We start from the raw sequence: 24658 nt of genomic DNA on the forward strand, positions 1-24658 counted from the left end.
ATCTCAATAGATGCAGAAAAGGCCTTTGACAAAATTCAACAACCCTTCATGCTAAAAACTCTCAATAAATTAGGTATTGATGGGACGTATCTCAAAATAATAAGAGCTATCTATGACAAACCCACAGCCAATATCATACTGAATGGGCAAAAACTGGAAGCATTCCCTTTGAAAACTGGCACAAGACAGGGATGCCCTCTCTCACCACTTCTATTCAACATAGTGTTGGAAGTTCTGGCCAGGGCAATTAGGCAGGAGAAGGAAATAAAGGGTATTCAATTAGGAAAAGAAGAAGTCAAATTGTCCCTGTTTGCAGATGACATGATTGTATATCTAGAAAACCCCATTGTCTCAGCCCAAAATCTCCTTAATCTGATAAGCAACTTCAGCAAAGTCTCAGGATACAAAATCAATGTACAAAAATCACAAGCATTCTTATACATCAATAACAGACAGACAGACAGGCAAATCATGAGTGAACTCCCATTCACAATTGCTTCAAAGAGAATAAAATACCTAGGAATCCAACTTACAAGGGATGTGAAGGACCTCTTCAAGGAGAACTACAAACCACTGCTCAAGGAAATAAAAGAGGATACAAACAAATGGAAGAACATTCCATGCTCATGGGTAGGAAGAATCAATATCATGAAAATGGCCATCCTTCCCAAGGTAATTTACAGATTCAATGCCATCCCCATCAAGTTACCAATGACTTTCTTCACAGAATTGGAAAAAACTACTTTAAAGTTCATATGGAACCAAAAAAGAGCCCGCATCGCCAAGTCAATCCTAAGCCAAAAGAACAAAGCTGGAGGCATCACACTACCTGACTTCAAACTATACTACAAGGCTACAGTAACCAAAACAGCATGGTACTGGTACCAAAACAGACATATAGATCAATGGAACAGAACAGAGCCGTCAGAAATAATGCCACATATCTACAACAATCTGATCTTTGACAAACCTGAGAAAAACAAGAAATGGGGAAAGGATTCCCTATTTAATAAATGGTGCTGGGAAAACCGGCTAGCCATATGTAGAAAGCTGAAACTGGATCCCTTCCTTACACCTTATACAAAAACCAATTCAAGATGGATTAAAGACTTAAATGTTAGACCTAAAACCATAAAAACCCTAGAAGAAAACCTAGGCATTACCATTCAGGACATAGGCATGGGCAAGGACTTCATGTCTAAAACACCAAAAGCAATGGCAACAAAAGCCAAAATTGACAAATGGGATCTAATTAAACTCAAGAGCTTCTGCACAGCAAAGGAAACTACCATCAGAGTGAACAGGCAACCTACAAAATGGGAGAAAATTTTCACAACCTACTCATCTGACAAAGGGCTAATATCCAGAATCTACAATGAACTCCAACAAATTTACAAGAAAAAAACAAACAACCCCATCAAAAAGTGGGCAAAGGACATGAACAGACACTTCTCAAAAGAAGACATTTATGCAGCCAAAAAACACATGAAAAAATGCTCACCATCACTGGCCATCAGAGAAATGCAAATCAAAACCACAATGAGATACCATCTCACACCAGTTAGAATGGCAATCATTAAAAAGTCAGGAAACAACAGGTGCTGGAGAGGATGTGGAGAAATAGGAACACTTTTACACTGTTGGTGGGACTGTAAACTAGTTCAACCCTTGTGGAAGTCAGTGTGGCGATTCCTCAGGGATCTAGAACTAGAAATTCCATTTGACCCAGCCATCCCATTACTGGGGATATACCCAAAGGACAATAAATCATGCTGCTATAAAGACACATGCACACGTATGTTTATTGCAGCATTATTCGCAATAGCAAAGACTTGGAACCAACCCAAATGTCCAACAATGATAGACTGGATTAAGAAAATGTGGCACATATACACCATGGAATACTATGCAGCCATAAAAAATGATGAGTTCATGTCCTTTGTAGGGACATGGATGAAATTGGAAATCATCATTCTCAGTAAACTATCGCAAGAACAAAAAACCAAACACCGCATATTCTCACTCATAGGTGGGAATTGAACAATGAGAACACATGGACACAGGAAGGGGAACATCACACTTCGGGGACTGTTGTGGGGTGGGGGGAGGGGGGAGGGATAGCATTGGGAGATATACCTAATGCTAGATGACGAGTTGGTGGGTGCAGCGCACCAGCATGGCACATGTATACATATGTAACTTACCTGCACATTGCGCACATGTACCATAGAGCCTAAAGTATAATAATAATAATAATAATAATAATAAAAAGAAAATTAAAAAATAAATAAATAAATAAAGTTCAGGAAGTTCAAAAAAAAAAGAAATAGGAATATTTGCTCTGCTTGTGTAACAGCGTTGCTGTCAAGATTAAAAAAGTAATACATTTTAGAAGTGGCTTATAAAAGTATTAGAAGTGAATATTGTCTAAATACCACTGTTCATGAACAAAGTGTATTTTTTCAATAAAAATTGTATAGATTAAAAAAAACACAAAAAACATAACGACCTCCAGTTCCATGTATGTTGTTGCAAATGACAGGATCTCACTCTTTTCTATGGCTGAATAGTACTCCATTGCATATATGTACCACATTTTCCTTATCCATTCATCTGCTGATGGAAACAACTTAGGTTGTTTCCAAATCTTGGCTATTGTGAAGAGTGCTGCAATGAACATGGGAGTGGAGATATCTCTTCAATAAACTGATTTCCATCCTTTTGGGTATATACCTAGCAATGGGATTGCTAGATATCATACACAAATCTATTTTTTTCATTTTTTGAGGAACTTTCAAACTGTTCTCCATAGTCATTGTACTAATTTACCTTTCCACCAACAGTGTCCAGAGGTTTCCTTTTCTCCACATCCTCACCAGCATTTGTTACTGCCTAATTTTTAAATAAAAGTTATTTTGGTGGGCGGATCACTTGAGGTCAGGAGTTTGAGACCAGCCTGGCCAACATGGTGAAACCCCGTCTCTACAAAAATTCAAAAATTAGCCAGGCGTGGTGATGCACACCTGTAATCCCAACTACTTGGGAAGCTGAGGCATGAGAATCGCTTGAACATGGGAGGTGAAGGTTGCAGTGAGCCGAGCTTGTGCCACTGCACTGCAGCCTGGGTGACAGAGCAAGACTCGGTCTCAAAAATAAAACAAATAAAATAGGCCGGGCACAGTGGCTCATGCTGTAATCCCAGCATTTTGGGAGGCCAAGGTGGACAGATCACGAGGTCAGAAGTTCGAGACTAGCCTGGCTAACAGGGTCAAACCTTGTCTCTACTAAAAATACAAAAAATTAGCCCGGCATGGTGGTGCATGCCTGTAATCCCAGCTACTCGGGAGGCTGAGGCAGAAGAATCACTTGAACCCAGGAGGTGGAGGTTGCAGCTAGATGAAATCATGCCACAGCACTCTAGCCTGGGTGACACAGTGAGACTCCATCTCAAAAAAAATAAATAAATAAAAACTAAAATAAAATACTAATAGTATATAAATAAAAATAAAAGCCATTTTAACTGGGGTGAGATGACATGTCATTGTAGTTTTGATTTGCATTTCTCTGATGATCAATGACGTTGGGCACCTTATCATATGCCTGCTTGACACTTGCATGTCTCCTTTTGAGAAAAGTCTATTCAGATCTTTTACACATTTTTTAACTGGATTATTAGATTCTTTTTCCTATTGAGTTATTTGAGCTCCTTATATATTCTGGTTATTAGTCCTTTGTCCAATGGATAGTTTGCAAATATTATTTCCCCTTCTGTGGGTTGTCTCTCCACCTGATTGTTTATTTTGTTGCACAGAAACTTTTTGACTTGAGGTGATCCCGTTTGTCCATTTCTGCTTTGGTTACCTGTGCTTATGGGGTATTAATCAAGAAATCTTTTTCCAGTCCAATTTCCTGGAGAGTTTCTTTAATGTTTTCTTGTAGTAGTTTCATAGTTTGAGGTCTTAAATTTTTTAATCCATTTTGATTTGATTTTTGTATATGGTGAGAGATAGGGGTCTAGTTTCATTCTTCTGCATATGGATAGCCAGTTTTCCCAGCACAATTTATTAACAGACTTTCCTTTCTCCAATGTATATTTTTGGCACCTTTATCAAAAATAAGTTCACTGTAGATGTATGTATTTATTTCTGGGTTCTCTATTCTATTCCATTGGTTGATGTGTCTGTTTTTATGCCATCACCATGCTATTTCGGTTACTATAGCTCTATGGTACAATGTGAAGTCAGGTGAAGTGGCTCACGCCTGATGTAATTATTACTTATTGTATGCCTGCATCAAAATATCTCATGTAACCCATAAATATATACACCTAGGTACATACAAAAATTAAAAGAAAAAGAAAAAGATTTCCTAAATGCCTAAAAGATTTCCTAAATGTAAGAGATAACTTACAACACAGTGGTAAATCCCTGGAAGGTGTTGCAACTTCAGGGGATAGCTGGTAAGATATGAACCCAAGGCCACACATGATCTGTATCACACACACATGATCTATACCTTTGGGACTAAGAGGTGGGAGCTAAAACTAAGAGCCCTGGATATAGATAAGACCCTGGAAGTTGCCACCTTTGTAATAAAAGCATGAGTAGAAGGAAGAAGAAACAGTATTGTTAAAATGTACATAGTATCCAAAGCAATCTACAAATTCAGTGCAATCCCTATCAAAATACCAATGACATTCTTCACAGAAATAGAAAAAAGAATCATGAAATTTATATGGAACCACAGAACATCCACAGTGGCCAGAGCTGTTCTGAGCAAAAAGAACCAAACTGGAAGAATCACATTACCTGACTTCCTTTAGCATTTCTTGTAGAACAGGTCTGGTGTGGATAAAATCACTCAGCTTTTGTTTGTCTGGGAAGGTTGTTATTTCTCTCTCCTTTGTGTTTGAAGAATATTTTCACCAGATATAGTATTCTAGGGTAAAAGGTTTTTTACCATCAGCACTTTAAATATATCACGCCACTCTCCCCTGGCTTTCAAGGTTTCAACTGAAAAGTGTCCTGTCAGAAGTATTGGAGCTCCATTGTATATTATTTGTTTATTTTCTCTTGCTGCTTTTAGAATCATTTCTTTATCCTTGACCTTTGGGAATTTATTAAATGTCTTGATGTATTCTTCTTTGGGTTAAATCTACTTGGAGTTCCATAACTTTCTTACAAAGTTATAGATATTGATTATCTCTCTCTAGGTCTCGGAAGTTCTCTGTTACTTTCCTTTTGAATAAACTTTCTACCTCTACTTCTCTCTACCACTTCTTTATGGTCAATAACTCTTAGATTTGCCCTTTTGAGGCATTTTTCTAGAGCCTTCGAGGCATGTTTCATTCTTTATTATTTTGTCTCATAAATAGCTTGTCTTGAAGCTCACCAATTCTTTCTTCTTCTTGATCAATTCAGCTATTAAAAAACATACATTCTTCAGTCTTTCAACTGCATTTTTCAACTCCAGAATTTCTGCTAGGTTCTTTTTTATTATTTCAATCTCTTTGTTAAATTTATCTGATAGAATTCTGAATTCCTTCTCTGTGTTAGCTTGAGTTTATTTAAGTGTCCTTAAATAGCTATCTTGAATTCTCTGTCTGAAAGGTCATATATCTCTGTTTCTCCAGGATTGGTCTCTGGTGCATTATTTAGTTCACCTGGTGAGGTCCTGTTTTCCTGGATAGTCTTGTTGCTTGTGCATCTGGGCATTGATGAGTTAAGTATTTATTGTAGTCTTTGCAATCTGGGCTTGTTGGTACACCTACTTCCCGGGAAGGCTTTCCAGGTATCCGAAGGCACTTGGGTATTGTGTTACATGTTTTTGGTCCCTGCAGCCATATCTGCATTAGGGGTCACCAGAAGCCTAGTATGCTATGGCTCTGGCATACTGGTAGAGGTACTGCCTTGTTGGTTTTGGATAAGATCTGGAAGAATTCTCTGGATTGCCAGGCAGAAACTCTTATCTTACTTTCCCCCAGAGTCTCTCCCTTTGTGCAGAGCTGCCTGAGCTGGGGGAAGGGTGACACAAGTACCCTGTGGCTGCCACCAGTGGCACTGCACTGGGTCAGACCTGAAGCCAGTATGGTACTACATCTCACCCACGGCCTGCAGTAACCACTGCCTAGCTACCACCTGTGTCCACTCAAGGTACTACGGTTCTACAACCAGTCAGGCTTGTATCCCTCCCTTCAGAACAGTGAGCTCCCCTCAGCCCTGGGCAGTTCCAGAGACACTGTCAGGAAGCCAGGGCATAGAGTCAGATACTTTAGGAACCTACCTAGTTTTCTATTTTGCTGTGGCTGAGCACCCGAGACAGAAGACAAAGTCCTTGCCACTCTCCCCTCCCCTTTCCACAAGCAGCAGTTTCTTCCAATGGCCACAACTACCCCACACCTGTGGCAAGTACAGTCTGGCTACTGCCAATATTCACTCAGTATCCAAGGGCTCTCCAGTCCACTTGTAAATGCTACCAGTCCTAGGACTCTCCTGTAAGGGCAGTGGGCTCCCTTCTAGCCCACAGTAGGTCCAGAAATACTGCCCAAGAGTCAAGGCCTAGAATCAAGGACTCTAAGAGCGTTGTTGGTGCTCTATCCCACTATGGCCGAGCTGTTACCTAAGATGCAAGACAAAGTCCCCTTCATTTTTCCCTCTGCTTTTCTCAAACAGAAGGAATCTTTCACCATTGCCACCACAGCTGGGAATGTACTGGCTCTCACCTGAAGCCACACATCTCAGAGTCTCACCCAAGACACATGACATACTCCCTGGTATCACTGGTGGTTATTTAGGGCCCATGGACTCTTTAGTCAGAAGGTGATGAATCCTGCAATGACTGGGTCCTTCCCTCCAAGGCAGCGAGTTCCCTCCTAGCCCAGGATGCATCTAGAAATGTCATCTGGAATCTAGTGTCTGGAATAGTAGCCTCAGGACTCTGCCCAGTATCCTATCCTACTGTGGCTCATCTGGCATCCAAGTTGCAAGACAAAGTCTTCTTTACCCTTCCCTCTTTTCTCCTCAAGCACCGCAAGCAGAGGGAAGGAGTCTCTCCTGGGCTGCGAGCTGTGTTGCCTGGGTTGGGGGAGGGGTGGCACAAGGACTCTCCTAGCTGCCCTGGCTGGTATCTCAGTAGATTGCTTGCTTGCTTGCTAAGTCTACTGCCTCTAAGCACAGCACAGCACAGCACAGCACCAGTACTTGCCCAAGAATTGCAGTCCTTATGGCCTACACTGCCTTTCAAGTTTATTTAGCACCCCAGAGCACTTTGGCTCATGGTGGTGAGGCTTGCTGGAACTCAGGTTTCAATTGCTAGGATGGGCGATTCCTCTCTGGGTAGGGCTAGTCTAAATGCTCCCTCCATGGGTACCAACTGAGATATGCCTGGTGTTGCCTTCTGCTGTGACAGGGTAGCACTGAGTTCCAATGCAGAGTCCCACAGTCACTGTGCTCTCCCTCCCCCAAATGCACAGATTCTCTCTCCACACCATGCTGCTGCTGCTGCCAGGACACAGGGGAGGGGTGGCATCGGTGATTCAAGAGTGTCTTTCCTACCCTCTTCAGTGCCTTTTTCAGTGATATAATGTTAAAACCAGGTACTGTGACTGCTCACCTGATTTTTGGTTTTTATGAAGGTGCTTTTTTGTGTGTGGATGTTGTTTAACTTGATGTTCTTGCAGTGAGGACATTTGGTGAAGGCTTCTATTTAGCCATCTTCCTCTGCCTCCACTCTCTTCTTTCTCTGTCTTTTGAACACTCATATACAACTAGGTATTTAGTATTTTTGTTACATTTTATTCATTATTTTTATGTGTGTTTACTGGGAGAAGTTCATATTAATAAGCTCAGTCCACAATGTTATGGAAGCCAAATTGTATAAATTACATTAATAAAAATAGCATTAATTTTTAAAACTCAGAAATAATAGCATGAATATTATAATCAAAGTAAGTAATTATGGAAATAGCAGATTCTTCTGAATAATCCATCTATGAGAAATTAGGGAAAATGCTATCCTAGTGAAGTAATCAGACTTCTCATGAGATTATTAAAATTAATACCTAAATCACTTATAGATAGTATTCTGAAAGTATCTTTTGTAATTTAAACTTTTACTTTTTTACTGATTTTATTACAAAATAGTTTCTGTAACTTCTCAATCCTTATTTTCACAAATATAACTACCATCAAGTTTTACATTTCCCTTCATAGCTAGAGCCTGAGAAATATAAATAAACCCTCAGCTGTGTGGGACTGCCTGGCCCACATTGCTATGGAAGCTGGGTCATGGCGGGCCAGGCCCCTGTGCTCACTCTGGGGCTGGACCGCGTCAACATCTGCTCCTACCACTGCCTCTTGGGCATGAATAGAGTTGCCTGCTTTTTACCCCTTTTTAGAGACCAGTGGAAATGCTTAAAAAGGTGTATGTGAGTAAAGGTCATCAAAGAAGAAACAAGTATGAGTAAAGCTGCACAATCAGAGGCTGAATAACTGGTACTTGGCTATGTGAAATAGTGTTTCTTACTCCAGGTAACACATTATGCAATGAAGATTGTCAAACACCAAGAATATTAGCGATGGCAATCTCAGAAGCACTTGTGGGGATTTATCTGATATGCACCATTCCTCCAACATGAACTCTTAATACACTTTTGATAATAAAGTCCTGAAGTATCTAAAATGCAAGGATTAGAATACCTATGGTTTTCAAACTATGACCTGTGGAGCCCTGGGGCATTTGGTGAAGAAATCTCAGGGGCTGTTGTGGGAGTGGCTCCAATATTCACCATGCCCTCCTTTCAACCTAAGTGGCTTCACATATTTAAACTTAATACTGTTCACAAACCAGTCCACTTAGACAGGGCTCTACCATTGAAAAAAAGGTTTTAACCATACAATGATAGGAATCCAATTTTAGGAATTTCAGTCTTATACCAAAAATCTGCAGGGAATATAAGGAAATATTATTAATAACACTGAGTAAAGATAATATTGTGTGGCCCCCAAAATATCAGAATTTACTTCAGTTGTGATATGAAAACCCACAGATCATGAAAAATAGACCAGAGGTACTAACTTTTGGAGAATATTGGAAATCTTTCTTTAAATAAAACTTTAGAAAAAGTCCAAACAAATGAAAGCAAAAGCAGAGCTAGCCTGATTTAAAAAAAAAAAAAAATAAGTAAGAATGGGACAGCTTCTTATTCCCTGTTTATTAGTCTTCCTCTGCCTGCATCTTAAAATACCATCCCCTTTCCCTCAACCAACACACCTCCCCACCCACAGAGCAACCCTTGAAGAAAACACTATGAAAAGGTAAAGTCAAAGTAGTAAAATCACTTTATCCAGATTTAAAGGTGATCTGTTTCTAAATCACCATGAAGAAAATTACCATAACAATGTTCATATTCATTTTTTTAAAAAATAAAGAGAATTAAATATATAAACTAAAATTTTTACGTGTGCTGCGTGCTTAGAAATCAGCTGCTTCTTTTCAAGGAATCATGAGTTGCCATTTTTTTAAGAAGAAAAAATTCAAGACAGTGAAATGCTGTTATCCCCAAAACACTATTGCTACTTATAAGAACAAAATGACTTACTATTGTAATGTTACTGACAAACTTCCTCCCTCCTGTTTGGGATATCACCACAAAGTTTGTTCAAACAAACATGTTTGGCATGGTTTTCCATATAGACTTTCCCTGCGAAATCTTTACACAACAGTAAAATATTCCAGAATAGGAAAGGCTTAGGTGATCTATACCAGGGACAACATAACTACATAAAATATTTCACCTAGCACTGCATGTTGAAAGCATCCACTTTTCTTTACTAAGTTATATTTTCAAATATTCATCAAATTGTGAACACATTTTACATATAATGTTCTTCCGAAAATACATAGACAGGATCTGTTCTAACTACAAACAAATGTGTCAGAGAGAAAGTTCATTTCACTATTTAAAACCTGAAATCCGAAACAGTTTAAACATAATATTTTATGTGAGTTAATTTAGTCTAAACTTCAATTTATTTTAGTTACTTCAATTCTACCAAAATACACACTATCGAAATTAGCAACCAGATCAAAAGTAGTATCTTTCCATTCTTTGCCTATCCACAAAAAGTGGGGAAAAAAAACATATAGTTAACCTAAGAAATTCTACTTTTAGCATTTTAAGGGTTTCAAAACCTATTAACCAAAATGTTCTTTAGGAGCTGGGCTGAGCCTTCACTTCTCATTTCTGAGTTAACAGAATAGAGAACATGTTACCTTTGACTTTTGTAATCATCAGCGTATTAAAGAAATCCTTTCCAATTTTAATTACAAAAATGTAATAATTCTTATAAATAAAACAAATAAAGCCTACATGGACATATATATTCCTTTACTTTTTACAAAAGTCTTTTTACAAAAGACTTTCTACTTTTTACAAAACTGATACAAGATATCAGTTTATGTTTTTCTAAAAAAAAAAATCTACTCACGTGAAAGAAATTCATACTTTGCAAAATTGGGCTGTTCACTATGGAACTTATGAATGCAATAGTAAAATAAAAGCAGCCAAACATTAAAATATGCCAATATTATGTCAGAAAAACATTTCACTATTGCAAGAAAAGAAAACTTGAGCACAATTTAAAAACAGCAGTTTCTAAAAAGTTTGAATGCAAATAAGAATAAAATATTCATTAAACATTACATTTTGCCATTCTGTATGTCTATGTCTCATGCTTAAAGCATTTTATTTGTGGGCTCTAAAAAACATTTCAAAGAAATGACAAAAACAAAAAAAATTAGTTATTCCAACTCTTCCTTTAAATAATATGAGATTAATTCAAAGTAGCAGATCTCCTTTAGTTTCTAACTTCACCAAATTAGGTAGGCAAAGGTTTACAAAAGCAGTCATGACATTTTTGTCATAAGTATTTTCAATAATGTTGATAAATATTTGATAGTTTGATAATTGATATTTCACAGGATTAAAAATATTTTAGGAAATATTAATCCTGTGATATTTCACAGGATTAAAAATATTTTAGAAAAATAGTTCACTCAAAAGACATTACTTAAATCTTTGTATGCTCAAGATGCCACTTTGTTTTTCTTTGTAACTGCAAAATAATGCAGAATAATCTTTCATACAAGTAAAATAAATAATAACAACCCGAAGATAAGATTATGCTTAGGATACACTTTTTGAAGAAACACAAAAACATATAATAAAACAGTACTATAAAATGCCAAAAAAAACCCCCAGGAAATTGTACTTACAGCCACAGCTCTTTTAATAAACGGTATCTGTGTGCCACTGTCCAGATCTTCATTTATAATAAGTCTTCTAGCCCACTGCCCTGCCCTGACAACACCACTACCATGAATTAAAACCATCAGTTTCTGTGGATTTGTCAAAGCATCCTCACTCATAAAGATAAAACTCTTTGGTTCACTCTCAGTGGCATCTACCTGTAATTAAATAAAATTAAATAATAAATAAATGTCTTCTGATCAGGCATACACATAAATGAAAAAACAACTAATGGCTGTTATAAAGTATTAAATGGTTACTATAGAATTATAGAAGTAAAAGACAATTTTAGCACAAAATTGAAATATTCAGTAGAGATTAACAATTATATATTAGGTGGATGGGACAAGACATGATAGTAATTTAAATATAAAAATATAAAAAATATTGGTAATATGTTTCTCTTCATTATTGTTGTATATTTAGTATTATATTATCATTGTAAATAAAAATAACTATTTTTTTAGTGCCTCCTATAGTCTAGCTGCTATGCTACCTGTTGTAAAAACATTATCTCATTCAATAACAACCCATTTAGGTGGTACTATTATTATATTGATTTATAGATGAAGAAATTGAGGCTTAGGGAATTTAAATAAGTTGCCCACAGTCACACAACTATAAGTCTATAGTTGTATAACAGAAATATATTGCACCTATAATAAAAAATAGAAAACTAAAATTGGAGATAGACATATTGGAAAATCATATATCAGCCAGGAATACCACAAAACTTTTAAAGGGAAGAAGAGGAAACTATTTAAAACTAACCATCTATTCTATTCTTACCTGATCTATGTAAATGGACTTCCTAATTTCATTCAGATTGTGAACACAGGATTATATAACAATTATTTTTACAAAGCCACATTATGTACTCCAATGAACTTACTTTATAAACTAGTTACTTACAGAATAAAAAGTAAATATTTTTATCTATTTTGCTTGTACTTAATATTTAGATTGTTAACTATATGATGTATGATTTATATTTGAAAGACACAAAACTCTTTTAGAAAGAGATAACTTCCCAACCTTTTGTTACATATGCCATGACACACTGAGTGGTATTTCACATCAGCACTGGGGAGTGACTGGAAATGGAAGCCTTTGGATAGCCAGATCAAGCAGGAAGTTGACATTCTGATGGCTGGTACTCTTCTTACATAAAGAAGGTCAATCCACATATTGTGTAACATAATAGCTCTTCACTTTGTCAACTGCATATGTTCATACAATTATCAAAATAGGAAGTATACAAAAACTCTAGATGCCCCTCCCCCCTCCCCCCCCCCAAAAAAAAAAAAAGTCCTGGATTCTAAATATTCCCAGTCATTACGCTTAGGAAGAGACAAATAAAATAAAATAAAATAAAATAAAATAAAATAATCTCTACTTCTAAAACAATCAGGCTAGTTTCAGTAAGAGATGGCTTAGGCATTTGTGCAAACAGAGCAAAAATGGCAATTATTTCAGCAAGATCAGCATGGACACAGGGCTTAAAGAAGAAATAACACCTTTTCATTGAAGCCTTCCCTGACTACCACTTTTAAAATTTCAAACATGTCCCGAGAATTCTGTAGTCCCTTTCCCTGTTTTATTTTCCTCCACAGCACATACCACGATCTAACATATTGTATGCTTTACTCTACATTTTTGCAAATGTGTTTATTCACCGCCTGCTCCCTCCACTAGAATGTAAGTCCAGGCAGGCACAGAGTTCTCTGGTTTGTATCCACTTATATAGTCTCAGTACCTAAAATAAAACCTAGCACACTGTAGGCACTCAGTAATTAAAAACAATAAACTTTTGGAATGAGGAATCTTATCAAGCCTCACCAGTGACTTCCTTTAGATAAAAGACATTTAACTAAATAATGGATCCTCTAAAATGGTTATAATACTTGCCTGGTTCAGAAAGCATATACTGAAGATTAAAATAGTACATAATTATAGAGAATTTTACAAGAGCTATACAATGTTAAAGAAATACAATGACATAACTATAATTTTATTAGCAATAGCTAAAAATACAAGAGAGATATGAAGTGTAACACAATCATATCAGCTTCACCTGCATGCTACGTCCAGAGTAAACAAAGTATAATGATGACAATAAATATGACTATAGGCACACAGAAAGATAAGTGGATGACAGACACAGGAAAACCAAACCTAAGAAGAAAAATTCCCTTTTACCTAGGAACATTATATAAAAATAGAAGAACTGCTCAGTTAAAGAGGCTTAAAAAAAAAGTAATGACGATAAGAACAAAATAAAAAAATTGAAAGGCAGAGCTGTCAGTGTATAACAAGAAAGAGGCCACAGGAGTTTCTAGTCATTCAATTACCAAACAGTATGTCTAAACATGCACAAAGAAAAGTGTCTCTTAAGGTCAGTGAGGCCTTAATGGATCCTGGAATGGCTATGGAGATGGATATCTATTTACCTTAATGAAAAAACCTGTAGTACAGATATTCCAGTAGGTGCTGATCACTGTCTCTTTTTTCCTATTTGACTAAGTCCCCTGTTACCAAGAAACTGACTCAATTTTTTAAGCAATGGAATACTGGCACTTTGAAGTCCACAGTAATCACTTACAACTGAAAGAAACTTATTTTCAGATGATAAAAATCCATTTTTTATATTAAAATGCTGCTCGATAAAGGACCACTTGAGTCCAGGAGTTCGAGACCAACCTGGGCAACATAGTGAGACCCTGTCTTGAATAATCAAAAATTAGCTAGGTGTGGTGGTGTGCATCTGTAGTTCCAGCTACTTGTGAGGCTGAGGCTGGAGAATTGCTTGAGCCCAGGAAGTCAAGGCTGCACTAAGCCATGACTGCACCACAGCACTCAGCTTGTGCAACAGAGTGAGACTCTGTCTCAAAAAGGAAAAAAGAGGGAAAATGGAATCACATTTAAAAAAAAAACGCTGCTAAATAATTTTTAAGGGGCTACAAATTAAGGTAGCCATGAATAAATTAAAGTTTTACTTGAACACTGAGAAAAGTTGACTTTCAAAATATGAGAATATCAGAATATTGAAGAAAAACAATAATGAAAATGAATAATGTATTAATATTAATGAGTAAGGGGAAGGAGCAGCATTTTAGCTGGTCATTGGCTAATATTCACCTCAGTTTACATAGAACTCTGACTCTGCACATGGTAACTACAATGTACTTTCTATAAAGTTAGTGCTAATTTTAAATAGTAAGATACCTATATTAATAAAATAATTTCTTCTTCATTAACCTAATTAAGTTTGAACATATGGCTGTTCCAAGGTCATTTATCTTCATTAAGCTAAGCTTTCATTAAGGAATACACATAACGGTCATTCCAGCGAACCACCTCACTTTATTACAAATCAACCTCAGACACCTTTTGGCTGATGAGACTGCACCAAACAATTTTAGCAGTTACCAATTCATTATGTAATACTCGTGAACACCATTAATTGCTGAAACATGATGCATGTAATAAACTAAGTGAAAATTTGTAGTGAAGTTGTTAATTCATGTCTCCAGTGTTCTATACAAGTATGAGATATTTTACTATAATTGAGAATACTTTATGCCTATTTATGAGAGATGTGGAGTAAACATAGGCATGATCATAATGTTTACTATCAAATCATGGGTTCCACAAAGAGCAGTCATTTAAAAAATGGTTCTTTTTCCCTTTTAAAATAGTTTTAACTATAAAACTAAAAGAGTTCATCACCAGGAAAAAAAAGGTTTGATGGTATTCTTTAAGTAAAAAGAACAACTATTTACAGACACCCAAATACAAAAACCCACTCTCACTCTGAGATTTAAGAGAGCTCGGGAGAAAAATAATAGCTATTGAAAAACAGTTGTGAAGAGAAGTTTCACAACAGTACCAAATATGTGATAATTTATAAAGGGAAATATTAATTTCCTAAGACAAAACTCAGAGTTTTTAAGTTTACAAAATAAGTGAAACTTTATTAACCAAAGATAGGCATGATGCTTAAGTTGCATATAAAGTAAATCTCTCTTGCTTATTAGCTTTATATTCCAAATTTAAAATCAAAGGATAATCAGATCCATAATATAGAGTTCTCTTCCATCTATAAAGATCAATAATGAAACTTAAAACATATAACATGCTGTATACAGCCAATTATTTTGTGATTTGTTCTAGAAATTTGGAGACTGAAGTGAGTTTAAGGGTTCCCTGGAACTAGAAGTATTATAGAGTTAGCAGACTCAATATTAATTGTGTTGTATCAATAAATTAACCTAATGCTCTTTAAATATCATTCTTCAGAAACTCTGAAAGAAATAAAATTAACAAGAAAGGAAAACTGGGCAAAGTGACAAAATTCTACCCTGACTTTCCAGAAGACCAAATTTCAATATATACTTTAAATGAAGTAAAATGCTAGGCCTAAAGTCAAAACTAAGACAGTAAGTTTAAATCCAAAAAAGACTGGTATATTCATTCCCAGAAAGGTACTAAAATCTTGTCTGTAAAGGAAGAAAAATTTCCAAATAAACCAAGGGTTGATGTAGCTGTTACACAGAATAATATTTTATTGACTAATCCATCATAAGCACTTGGACCAGTGTGCATCACCTAAAATACATTTAAATAAATATATGTTGAATAAATGAATAATGAGCGAATGACTAATAATGTGATCTTGCACTTGAGGTTACTTATGGAAAATCAAATAAAAAGGTTTCCTTTAAAAAAGGAACTACGGAATCAGTTCTGGAGAGGGACAATATTAAGAAATCCTCAAACCCTAGAATTTATAATAAAATAGCACTATCCAAAGAATTTTTAAAACTCACGCAACATTTCATGCAAACAAAATTATCTATATGCAAAGTGTTGTGCTTTAAATGAATTACTTCCATTAAGTCTCCCAGATTCTTATATATCATAAAATCATAAAGTTGTCAGGGACAGCAAAGATCCTCCAATCTAGTCCAATCACCGTTTCACACACATGATTACAATCTCTTCATTTTAAAGCTTAATATTTTGTGGTTTACATTTAAAATAACAGGGGTTTGTGTTTTTTGTTTCGTTTTGTTTTTTTGACAATTTGAGTCTGAGAACAAATCTCAAACTTTTTCACTCTTAAATGGCAAAATGTGCAAAATTCAAAAAAATGTTCCGCCAAAAAGGAAAGGAGCAGGGTTATGAAACAGGAAGCACCAGGAATGAATTTGGGAATGTATAAACGAAACAACATACTATGTGTAGAAATAAGACATATTTTTTAAAACCAAGAAATATTTAAAGAGACAGTGAATGTCTAATGTAACAAAAACTGCACTGGTTTACTACAAATAAATAAAAATAAATTATTCCAGTGAAATGAGAAAGGGTACACAGGTAAGGGTAATCCTTTTAATACAGTCATCATTTTCAAAGAGACTAGAAATCGGTTTTTACTTTATACTGAAGAGTATTCTTTATAAGAACTACTACTGTGCAGAATGAGATGAGGTATACTAATAAGCATTTAAAATTATCACTATCAACACAATAAACCTTAACATTTAAACTTATCACAGTCAACCCAAAACAAAAGTTTTCTTCTGAATTAAAAACTATTTTACTTGGAAATAAACATTTCATTTGAAATAAACATTTCTTTAAAATTTGACTTACTGGAATAGATATTTTTTTCAAATTACAATCCTTTTCCAGGAGTTCATATACATACTTCGTGATGATCTAAGTAGGAAAGAAATAACACATTAAGATCCGATGTCATCCATTATCAAAACTGATATAAATTTTGGTAAATTGTTGCAAGTTATTGCTCTGAGTAAATATCTCTTCATCTTGGAATGCTCTGATACTATATTAAGAGACTCCTAATTACCCATAATGGTTTACTTCCTGCTGCTGTATGAATAACTATGAACCTTTGTATTAAGGATTAGGACCAATTAATATACATTAACAAAAATATACACAACTTTCTCTTTTTCAAGAGAATACTCTGAAAGTATATTTTCTTTTTTCAGTGTTTCTAAAATTTGTTTCTCCTATTATTTTCCTATAGGCATTATATTTAATATATTCATGGCACCTTAGTGACTCTGAATCTCAACACCTCTTTTGTGTTCACTGAATCGAGGAGGAAAAAGTCAGAGATATTCTAAACAGAAAAGGAAAACTCATCCAGAAAGTCAGGGACCTGTCAGTAACACTGCTTATGCTAGGAAGAAACACAGTTCCTCTAGATGTCCATGTCCTAATTCCTGGAACCTGTGAATAAGTTATGTTACATATTAAATGAACCAACAGATATAACTGAAGTTTAGAACCTTGAAATGGCGAGATTTTCTAGGATTATCTGGGTGGTGTATGTCTTTAAAAGTAGAAGATTACAGAAGAACAGTGGGTCAGAGAGATGCAAAGTGACTCAACTGGCTATTGCTTGTTTTCAACATGGAGGAAGAAAACAAGCCAAGAAATGTGGTAGCTTTTATAAAATGGAATAACCTTCAGTTTACAGCAGTAAGAAAATGAGACCTCAGTCCTACATCTGCAAGGAACTGAATTCGACCAGCAACCCTTATAAGCAGTAAACGAATTCTCCCCTAGATCCTAAAAACAGCTTGTTCACACCTTGATTTTAGCCCAGTGAAACTCATACGGGACTTCTGACCTACAGAATTGTTAAGATAATAAATTTGTGTTGCTTTAAGCCTCTAAATTTATAGTAATTTGTTACAGCAGCAAAAGAAAATCAACATACTATTTCTATTAAGGAAGGCAAAGAGTAAGGAAAGAGACACCTGGAATAAAAACAAATATTAAATAGATGGTACTAATGGTCATTTTAAGGAGTGTTTCTCCACCCCAAAATGTCTTAAGTTATCTATGCAAAATACCTCAGAGAATAATTTTAGCAGAAACATAATTAAAAGTCAAACTTTATGAAACAAAATCACAGGATGATTTTTTTAGAAAATTAAGATGTCAATTGCTTTGGTGCTGTATTCGTAATCTAAAATAGATTCTTTATCCTGCTTTCTTCAAGGAATCCAAAATTCTTTCTTCTATGTATACGTATTCATTTCATTTTAGAAACAGTATATTAGATGTATGCTAGAACAGCTTTATCTTGGCTGGTAATGGTAATTTCAAAAGCTATGATACTACATTAGAACTAGGTAATAAAATGCTAGTTATTAAACTAATAGTGTTCTTACATTTCAACATAGTAGTTAAAATTATGTTGATTATACCTTCACTGGGATGTAGTGGTACTGTAGACTTATAAGAGTAAACTAAAAATGTGGAGGTTCAAACTAAACATATGTGTAAAGTTATATAATGACCTGCTGCTTTAAGAGAAATAGAGTAAATAAGATTAGCAAAATGAGTGGTTTAGCATTTCTGAAAATATCCTACTATCTATGAAATCACAAAATATTCTTACATTTGAAGCAACAACAAAACCAATGAAACTTAATCCAAATGAATTCTACCACCATGCCAAATACTTGAGTCATAATCTGAGAATTAAAAAATTAAATACTACTGACCTTACAAAAAGAAAAAAGCTGAACAAACTAAAAGTCAACAGCTCTTACTAGATACATCAGTTAATCCTCAAGGTTTATACTACAGGATAATATAAAACAATTCAAAAACTCAAAAATTGCTTATTTAGCTTTGAAAAACACAATAGAGCAAGTCTGGAATTTGCAACACATCAAACCAAGTAATAAAACTATATATCAAGTAAGAGTTGGAGAAACACTACCTAACTTGCCTAATTTGCTTTGATGTCCAAATCCTTACTGTAGGAAAAAAGCAACCATAGATGAAATCATCTATCTTATAGGCAATTCTCCGTGTTCAGCATGCTCTCCTCAGCTCTAGTCATCCTCCAAAATACAGATCACATGTCAACTCCTTCAGGTAACTCTCACGGTCTCATCCCAACCCTCCAAGGTATGGCAAAGTGTCTCACCTCTATTTTCCTCTGGACATGACTGAATATCATTGTCTAACATACTACTTGAATATCGTTACCTGTCTGTTACACATCTACTTATAGAACACTATAATTTCGGGCTCCTACCTTTATTCCTTCTTGTATTCACAGGATACTCTGGCAAACAGAAGATACTTAAAATTGTACATGAATTCTCCTCTCTGTCCATCCTGTCTACATCTTTCGAGGGAGATACAAGTTCAAGATTTAAAAAAAAAACATTTTCTAATTGCTAAATCAAGGCTTAGGAAGAAAGCATCAAGGACTCATTCATTGCCTTCCAGATTGCATAGAATTGCACTCTGCATTTAGAAAAACCAAAAAATGAAAAAGATAATTTCAAAAAGGAGATGAAAAAAGTATTTCTTTCCAAATGTCATCTGTGTTCAAATGTTCACTGGGAGCTGTGTTTATAGATGGAAAAGAAAAGGCTTAAGAGACTACGCAGGCTCTAAAATTATGTTTTCATTTTAATAAGAAACAGAGAATTTCTGTTGTCTGGTCTGATGTATACAGAGCTTGGAAGTAGGTACTACTGACCTTACAAAAAGAAAAAAGGCTGAACAAACTGAAAGTCAACAACTCTCATTAGATCCATCAGAGAAGTGAGGCCACAGAGCAAACTGCTTCCCTGAAAATGGAGAGACAGACAAGCAGATATAAAATCAGTTTACAGGGTACCTCAGCTGAAGCCAGTGCTAATGTAAGAACACTTTAAACTGCAATGGAGGAACTGCTGGTGGGGTGTGGACTAGCTTAAGAGTTAAAAACTAAGAGGAGGTTCAACCTTAAGGGGGAGGGGACAAATTTTTATGAGTTTTACTTCCAGGAGGGCTACTAGGTTCTCACTATGAAGACTACATAAAAACTCTCCGGCAGGGGAAGGGGAAAAGTAACCATTTAAAAATGCTCCAGAGCTCTCTATTGTCTTTAACAATGCCTGAAATAGTTGAAGAGAAACTATTTTACCAGAACCTAGCTGACCTGGCAGAAAGGGAAATGCCCAACTCCGGCTCATCTAAGAGATGAGACTTAATAGAGGACTATAGAATATCTCCCCATCTACCCTAAGTTACCACCATATCAACAGAGTTCCTATAAAATACCAGGGGATTACAGCTAAAATAATTGTAAGAGTCAGGCCCTTTTTAAGGACCCTAGAAAAAACCAAAGACAATAGAGGAGACAAAAACAAAGAGCCTAGAGGAAACCGTAGCCTCTGACATGCAGCTAAAGCAAACAATAAACACAATCTAATGCCTAGCCAAATAAACATAAAATCTCACACTAAAGACCTATTTACTTCAGTTCCTTTCACCTGATATATAATATCAGACTTTCAACAAGTAGTTACCAGGCTGCTAAAAGGCAAAAACAAACAAACAAAACCCCCATGATCTGAAGAAACAAACCAAACATCAGAACTAGACTCAGATATGGCAGAGATAGTGGAATTATCAGACTAGGAATTTAAAACAACTATAATATGCTAAGGCTTTAATGAAAAATGCAGCACATACAGGAACAGATGGGTAATGTAAGGAGAAATATGGAAACCAAGATACAATCAAAAGGAAATGTTAGATCAAAACCACTGTAACAAAAACAAAGACTGGGTTTAATAGGCTAATTAGTAGACTGGACACCGCCAAGGAAAGACTCAATGAGCTTAAAGATAAGTTAATGGAAATGCTCAAAATGTACATGCAAAGAGAAGACAAGAATGAAAAGACAATACAGAATATTAGAGAACCGTGGGGCAATCACACAAGGTGTAACTTATGCATAATGAGAATACAAGAAGGAGAAGAGAGAAGAAACAGAAAATATTTGAAGTAATAATGGTTGAGAATATTCCAAAATTAATGACAGATAAAAAATAATAGATCCAGGAAGTGCAGAGAGCATCAAGCTGGATAAATAAAACAAAGAAACAAAAAAACTATACCTTGCCAAAGTGAAAATCTTAAAAGAAGCTGGTGGCGGAAGGGTGGAAATTTACTTACAGAGGAACAAGGATCAGAATTACATTGGACTTCTCTTACAAACTATGTAAGCAAGAAGACAGAGGAGGGAATTACTCAGTGTTGAAAGAAACCCCACCAACCTAGAATTTTATATCCTGCAAAGTTATCCTTCAAAAGTGAGGGAGAAATAAAGACTTTCTGAAACAAATAAAAATTTAGGGAATTTTTTCTTTCTTTCTTTCTTTTTTTTTTTTTGCCAGTAGACTTGCCTCACAAGAAATGTTAAAACTTATTTCAGAGAAAATGAAAATTACAGAGATCAGGAATTTGGATCAACACAAAGAAACAGGAGTGTTAGACAAGAAAGAAATGAAGGTAAAATAAAATATTTCATTATTCTTATTTGATCTAACAGATAACAGTTTAAAATAATAACAGCAACAATGTATTTTGTGATTATAGATAAGCAGAATGAACGTCAGCAATGTTATAAGAGACAAGAGAGGAGAACTGATTATTCTCTGTTATAAGGTACTTGTACTACACATGAAGAAGTCTAGTGTCATTTGAAAGAAACACTGGAAAGAAAAATCTACTACACCTGGCAATTTTCCTGGATTTCTTCTGATTCCTAAGAAGCTGCCATAAAGATAAAAGTTAAATGAATCCACAATGTAAGTGATAGAAAAATAATTTTGAGATTATATATTCATGGAATAAATCTCCTGACTACTAATACAGTAATGCCCTCAAGGAATTAGAGTCTGACTCAAATTTTTCTAGCTCAGAGTTTCTGCATGCAGGGATTAAAGAAAATTGTTAAAAGGAGAGCAGGGGTGATCAATGAAATAAAACACAGAAATAAGGAAAATGAAGTATAATAAAAATCACTTCTCCATGGAGCACTTCCAATAGAAATTCATCCTACTATGAATTTACTTTTGACATTTATTAAGCACTTACTATGTGCTTATCATGTTCCTCATTCATCTCAGCATTACTTCAGGTCTTTAATTAAATAAGAAGCCAGCAATGATAACCTTTAGTCCAGTAACAGCACTGAAATTATTCTAGCTAGTTATAATTTAAGGGGGTGGGGAAGAGTGACATTAAGATGCCTCCTAGAAGGTACTACAGATCCTTTTGAGAAATAAAATGTAATACATGATAATATATACTACTGCATAGATAAGGTAAATAATATAAATACTTCAATTAAACATAAAGTTTATTTTATTACCAGATATTCAAGCTTTCATTCTTTCTTCCTCAGAAGAAAATCTCTCAATAGTAACAAACTAAATTTGGCCTTATTGATTCACAGCAATAACAATTGTTATTTTACAACCTTATTAACTACATAAGATAAAAAATTTCTATATTAGGCCTATTAGGAGAGTAAGAACATCAGCCCAAGACATAAAACACCAATACCTATACATCCCCAATACCCATCCCTATAGATGACACGTAAATGCTAAGAGAATCCTGACTTTAAACGTAAAGGTGGATGAATTGAATCAAAAGGGAAACTCTAAAAGATTTAAATATATCTATAAAATTTTTATGCCTCTTTCAACCAAATAAAATCTTAGAAAACAGACTCAGTAAGTATCTGAATTAATAAAATATGAACTAAAACATTAAAAGAAATCATTTTAAAAAAGTTTTTAAACATATGAAACATTTGAAAAGAAAAATAACTTTTAAATGCTTAAAATATTTTAAAATAAACCATTTTTTCCGTGCTTGTATAATGGTAAGTATACCTACCTGTTACGTGGGACACTGGGGTTTGATTCTCCCCACAACCAAAAAAAGAAAAGAAACAATTGGTAGACAGCCTTAGGATAATAAATCATTGCCTAGTAGAAATTTGGTTCTAAACGGCAGAATGAAATTAAGTCATTTATAATGAATACACTTAAGTGATAATAATACTTTCAGTTTTCTGCTTGAAATAATTACATATATCATGTTTACATTAAATGGATACTTACAAAACAGTTGAAAATAGTTTACTTTTACATAAGCATCTTCTTTTAACATTATTCATTTGCTTAGAAAGCCCTGATTTCACAAATGAGCCCAAAGGAGTCAAAACAAGCAATCTGATTTATCACACTACAATGTATCACAAATGTAAATGAAGTTTGATATTCTAAGCTCTTACTATATTGAAAGTTTAAAAATATTTTGAAGATAAACTTTCGCTTTTTTTTTTTTGAGATGGTGTCTTGCACGGTTGCCCAGGCTGGAGTGCAGTGGCACGATCTCAGCTCACTGCAAGCTCTGCCTTCTGGGTTCACACCATTCTCCTGCCTCAGCCTCCTGAGTAGCTGGGACTACAGGCGCCCACAACCACGCCCGGCTAATTTTTTGTACTTTTAGTAGAAACGGGGTTTCACCCTGTTAGCCAGGATGGTCTCGATCTCCTGACCTCGTGATCCACCCGCCTCGGCCTCCCAAAAACTTTCGCTTTTAACACAATATTTAGCCAGGCACAGTGGCTCACATCTGTAATCCCAGAACTTTGGGAGGCCGAGGCAGGTGGATCACCTGAGGTCAGGGGTTCAAAACCAGCCTGGCCAACATGGCAAAACCCCATCTCTACTAAAAATACAAAATTAGCCAGGCATGGTGGTGCATGCCTGTAATCCCAGCTACTTGGGAGGCTGAGGCAGGAGAATCACTTGAACCTGGGAGGCAGAAGTTGCAGTGAGCTGAAATAGCGCCATTGCACTCCAGCCTGGGCAACAAGAGCAAGACTCCATCTCAAAAATAAATAAATAAATAAACAAAACAAAAATACAATATTTATTCTATCTATTCTGTGTTACTCCGTTTCACTTTGCTTATTATGATTAATAAAAATACAATTTAAAATCCCCATACCATTTATTTTGAGAGGCAGAGACTTCAAGATCTTTGTATTCAGTACGTAACTGAATAATTGGTTGGATTCCTCAATTTAAAATATACCAATAAATGGGGGATAGTGCCCCACCAGGTCTCAGGAGCAGAAGGGAGGCAGATCTCACTCCTGGAAATCTAATCCTTGGCATGGTCTGCCACTGAAGGAGTAGGGAGCAAATCCTGCCAAAGTCCTACTTGGGTCAAAGGAAATGCAAGAGTGGTGCCAGTTGCTGAAGGAAGCACCCACCAAAGCCTCTGAATGGACAAGGATGAGGGGAGTAATCTCTCACCTCCCTGCCCCTTTTCTCAGTTCACTGTTGTGAACTTGGCAAAGGCTTTTCCCACCAGGGTTTATGAGCATGGCCTTAAAGAGACAACTTCTTGAGTTTCTCCAGTGGCTCCACCCCTTACTGAAGGTGAACACCGGCTGGGGGAGGGTGCTTTTCACACTTCTCCATTGCC

General features: G+C 35.6%; 1 protein-coding gene across 23 annotated transcripts in view; it reads right to left on the minus strand.

Moving 5' to 3' along the window:
• ARB2A (ARB2 cotranscriptional regulator A) overlaps positions 1 to 24658 on the minus strand; it is a 540355-nt gene that overhangs the window by 334850 nt on the left and 180847 nt on the right. For 19 of the 23 annotated variants that reach the window (XR_010140097.1, XM_063724455.1, XM_054556475.2 and 16 more), the window contains 2 exons: positions 16967 to 17032; positions 11275 to 11466 (listed from right to left, as the gene is read on the minus strand). The exons of 1 other annotated variant lie outside the window; for it this stretch is intronic. Coding sequence is in view for 21 of the 22 variants with exons in the window: in XM_063724455.1 (XP_063580525.1) it covers positions 11275 to 11466; positions 16967 to 17032 (258 nt within the window). In the remaining variant the exon portion in view is untranslated. The remainder of the gene's footprint in view (positions 1 to 11274; positions 11467 to 16966; positions 17033 to 24658) is intronic. 3 more of the 23 variants (XM_063724468.1, XM_009240906.4, XM_063724461.1) reach the window with 1 other exon arrangement.

The sequence above is a fragment of the Pongo abelii genome, chromosome 4 (genome assembly GCF_028885655.2).
Source record: "Pongo abelii isolate AG06213 chromosome 4, NHGRI_mPonAbe1-v2.0_pri, whole genome shotgun sequence".
Lineage (NCBI taxonomy): Eukaryota > Metazoa > Chordata > Mammalia > Primates > Hominidae > Pongo > Pongo abelii.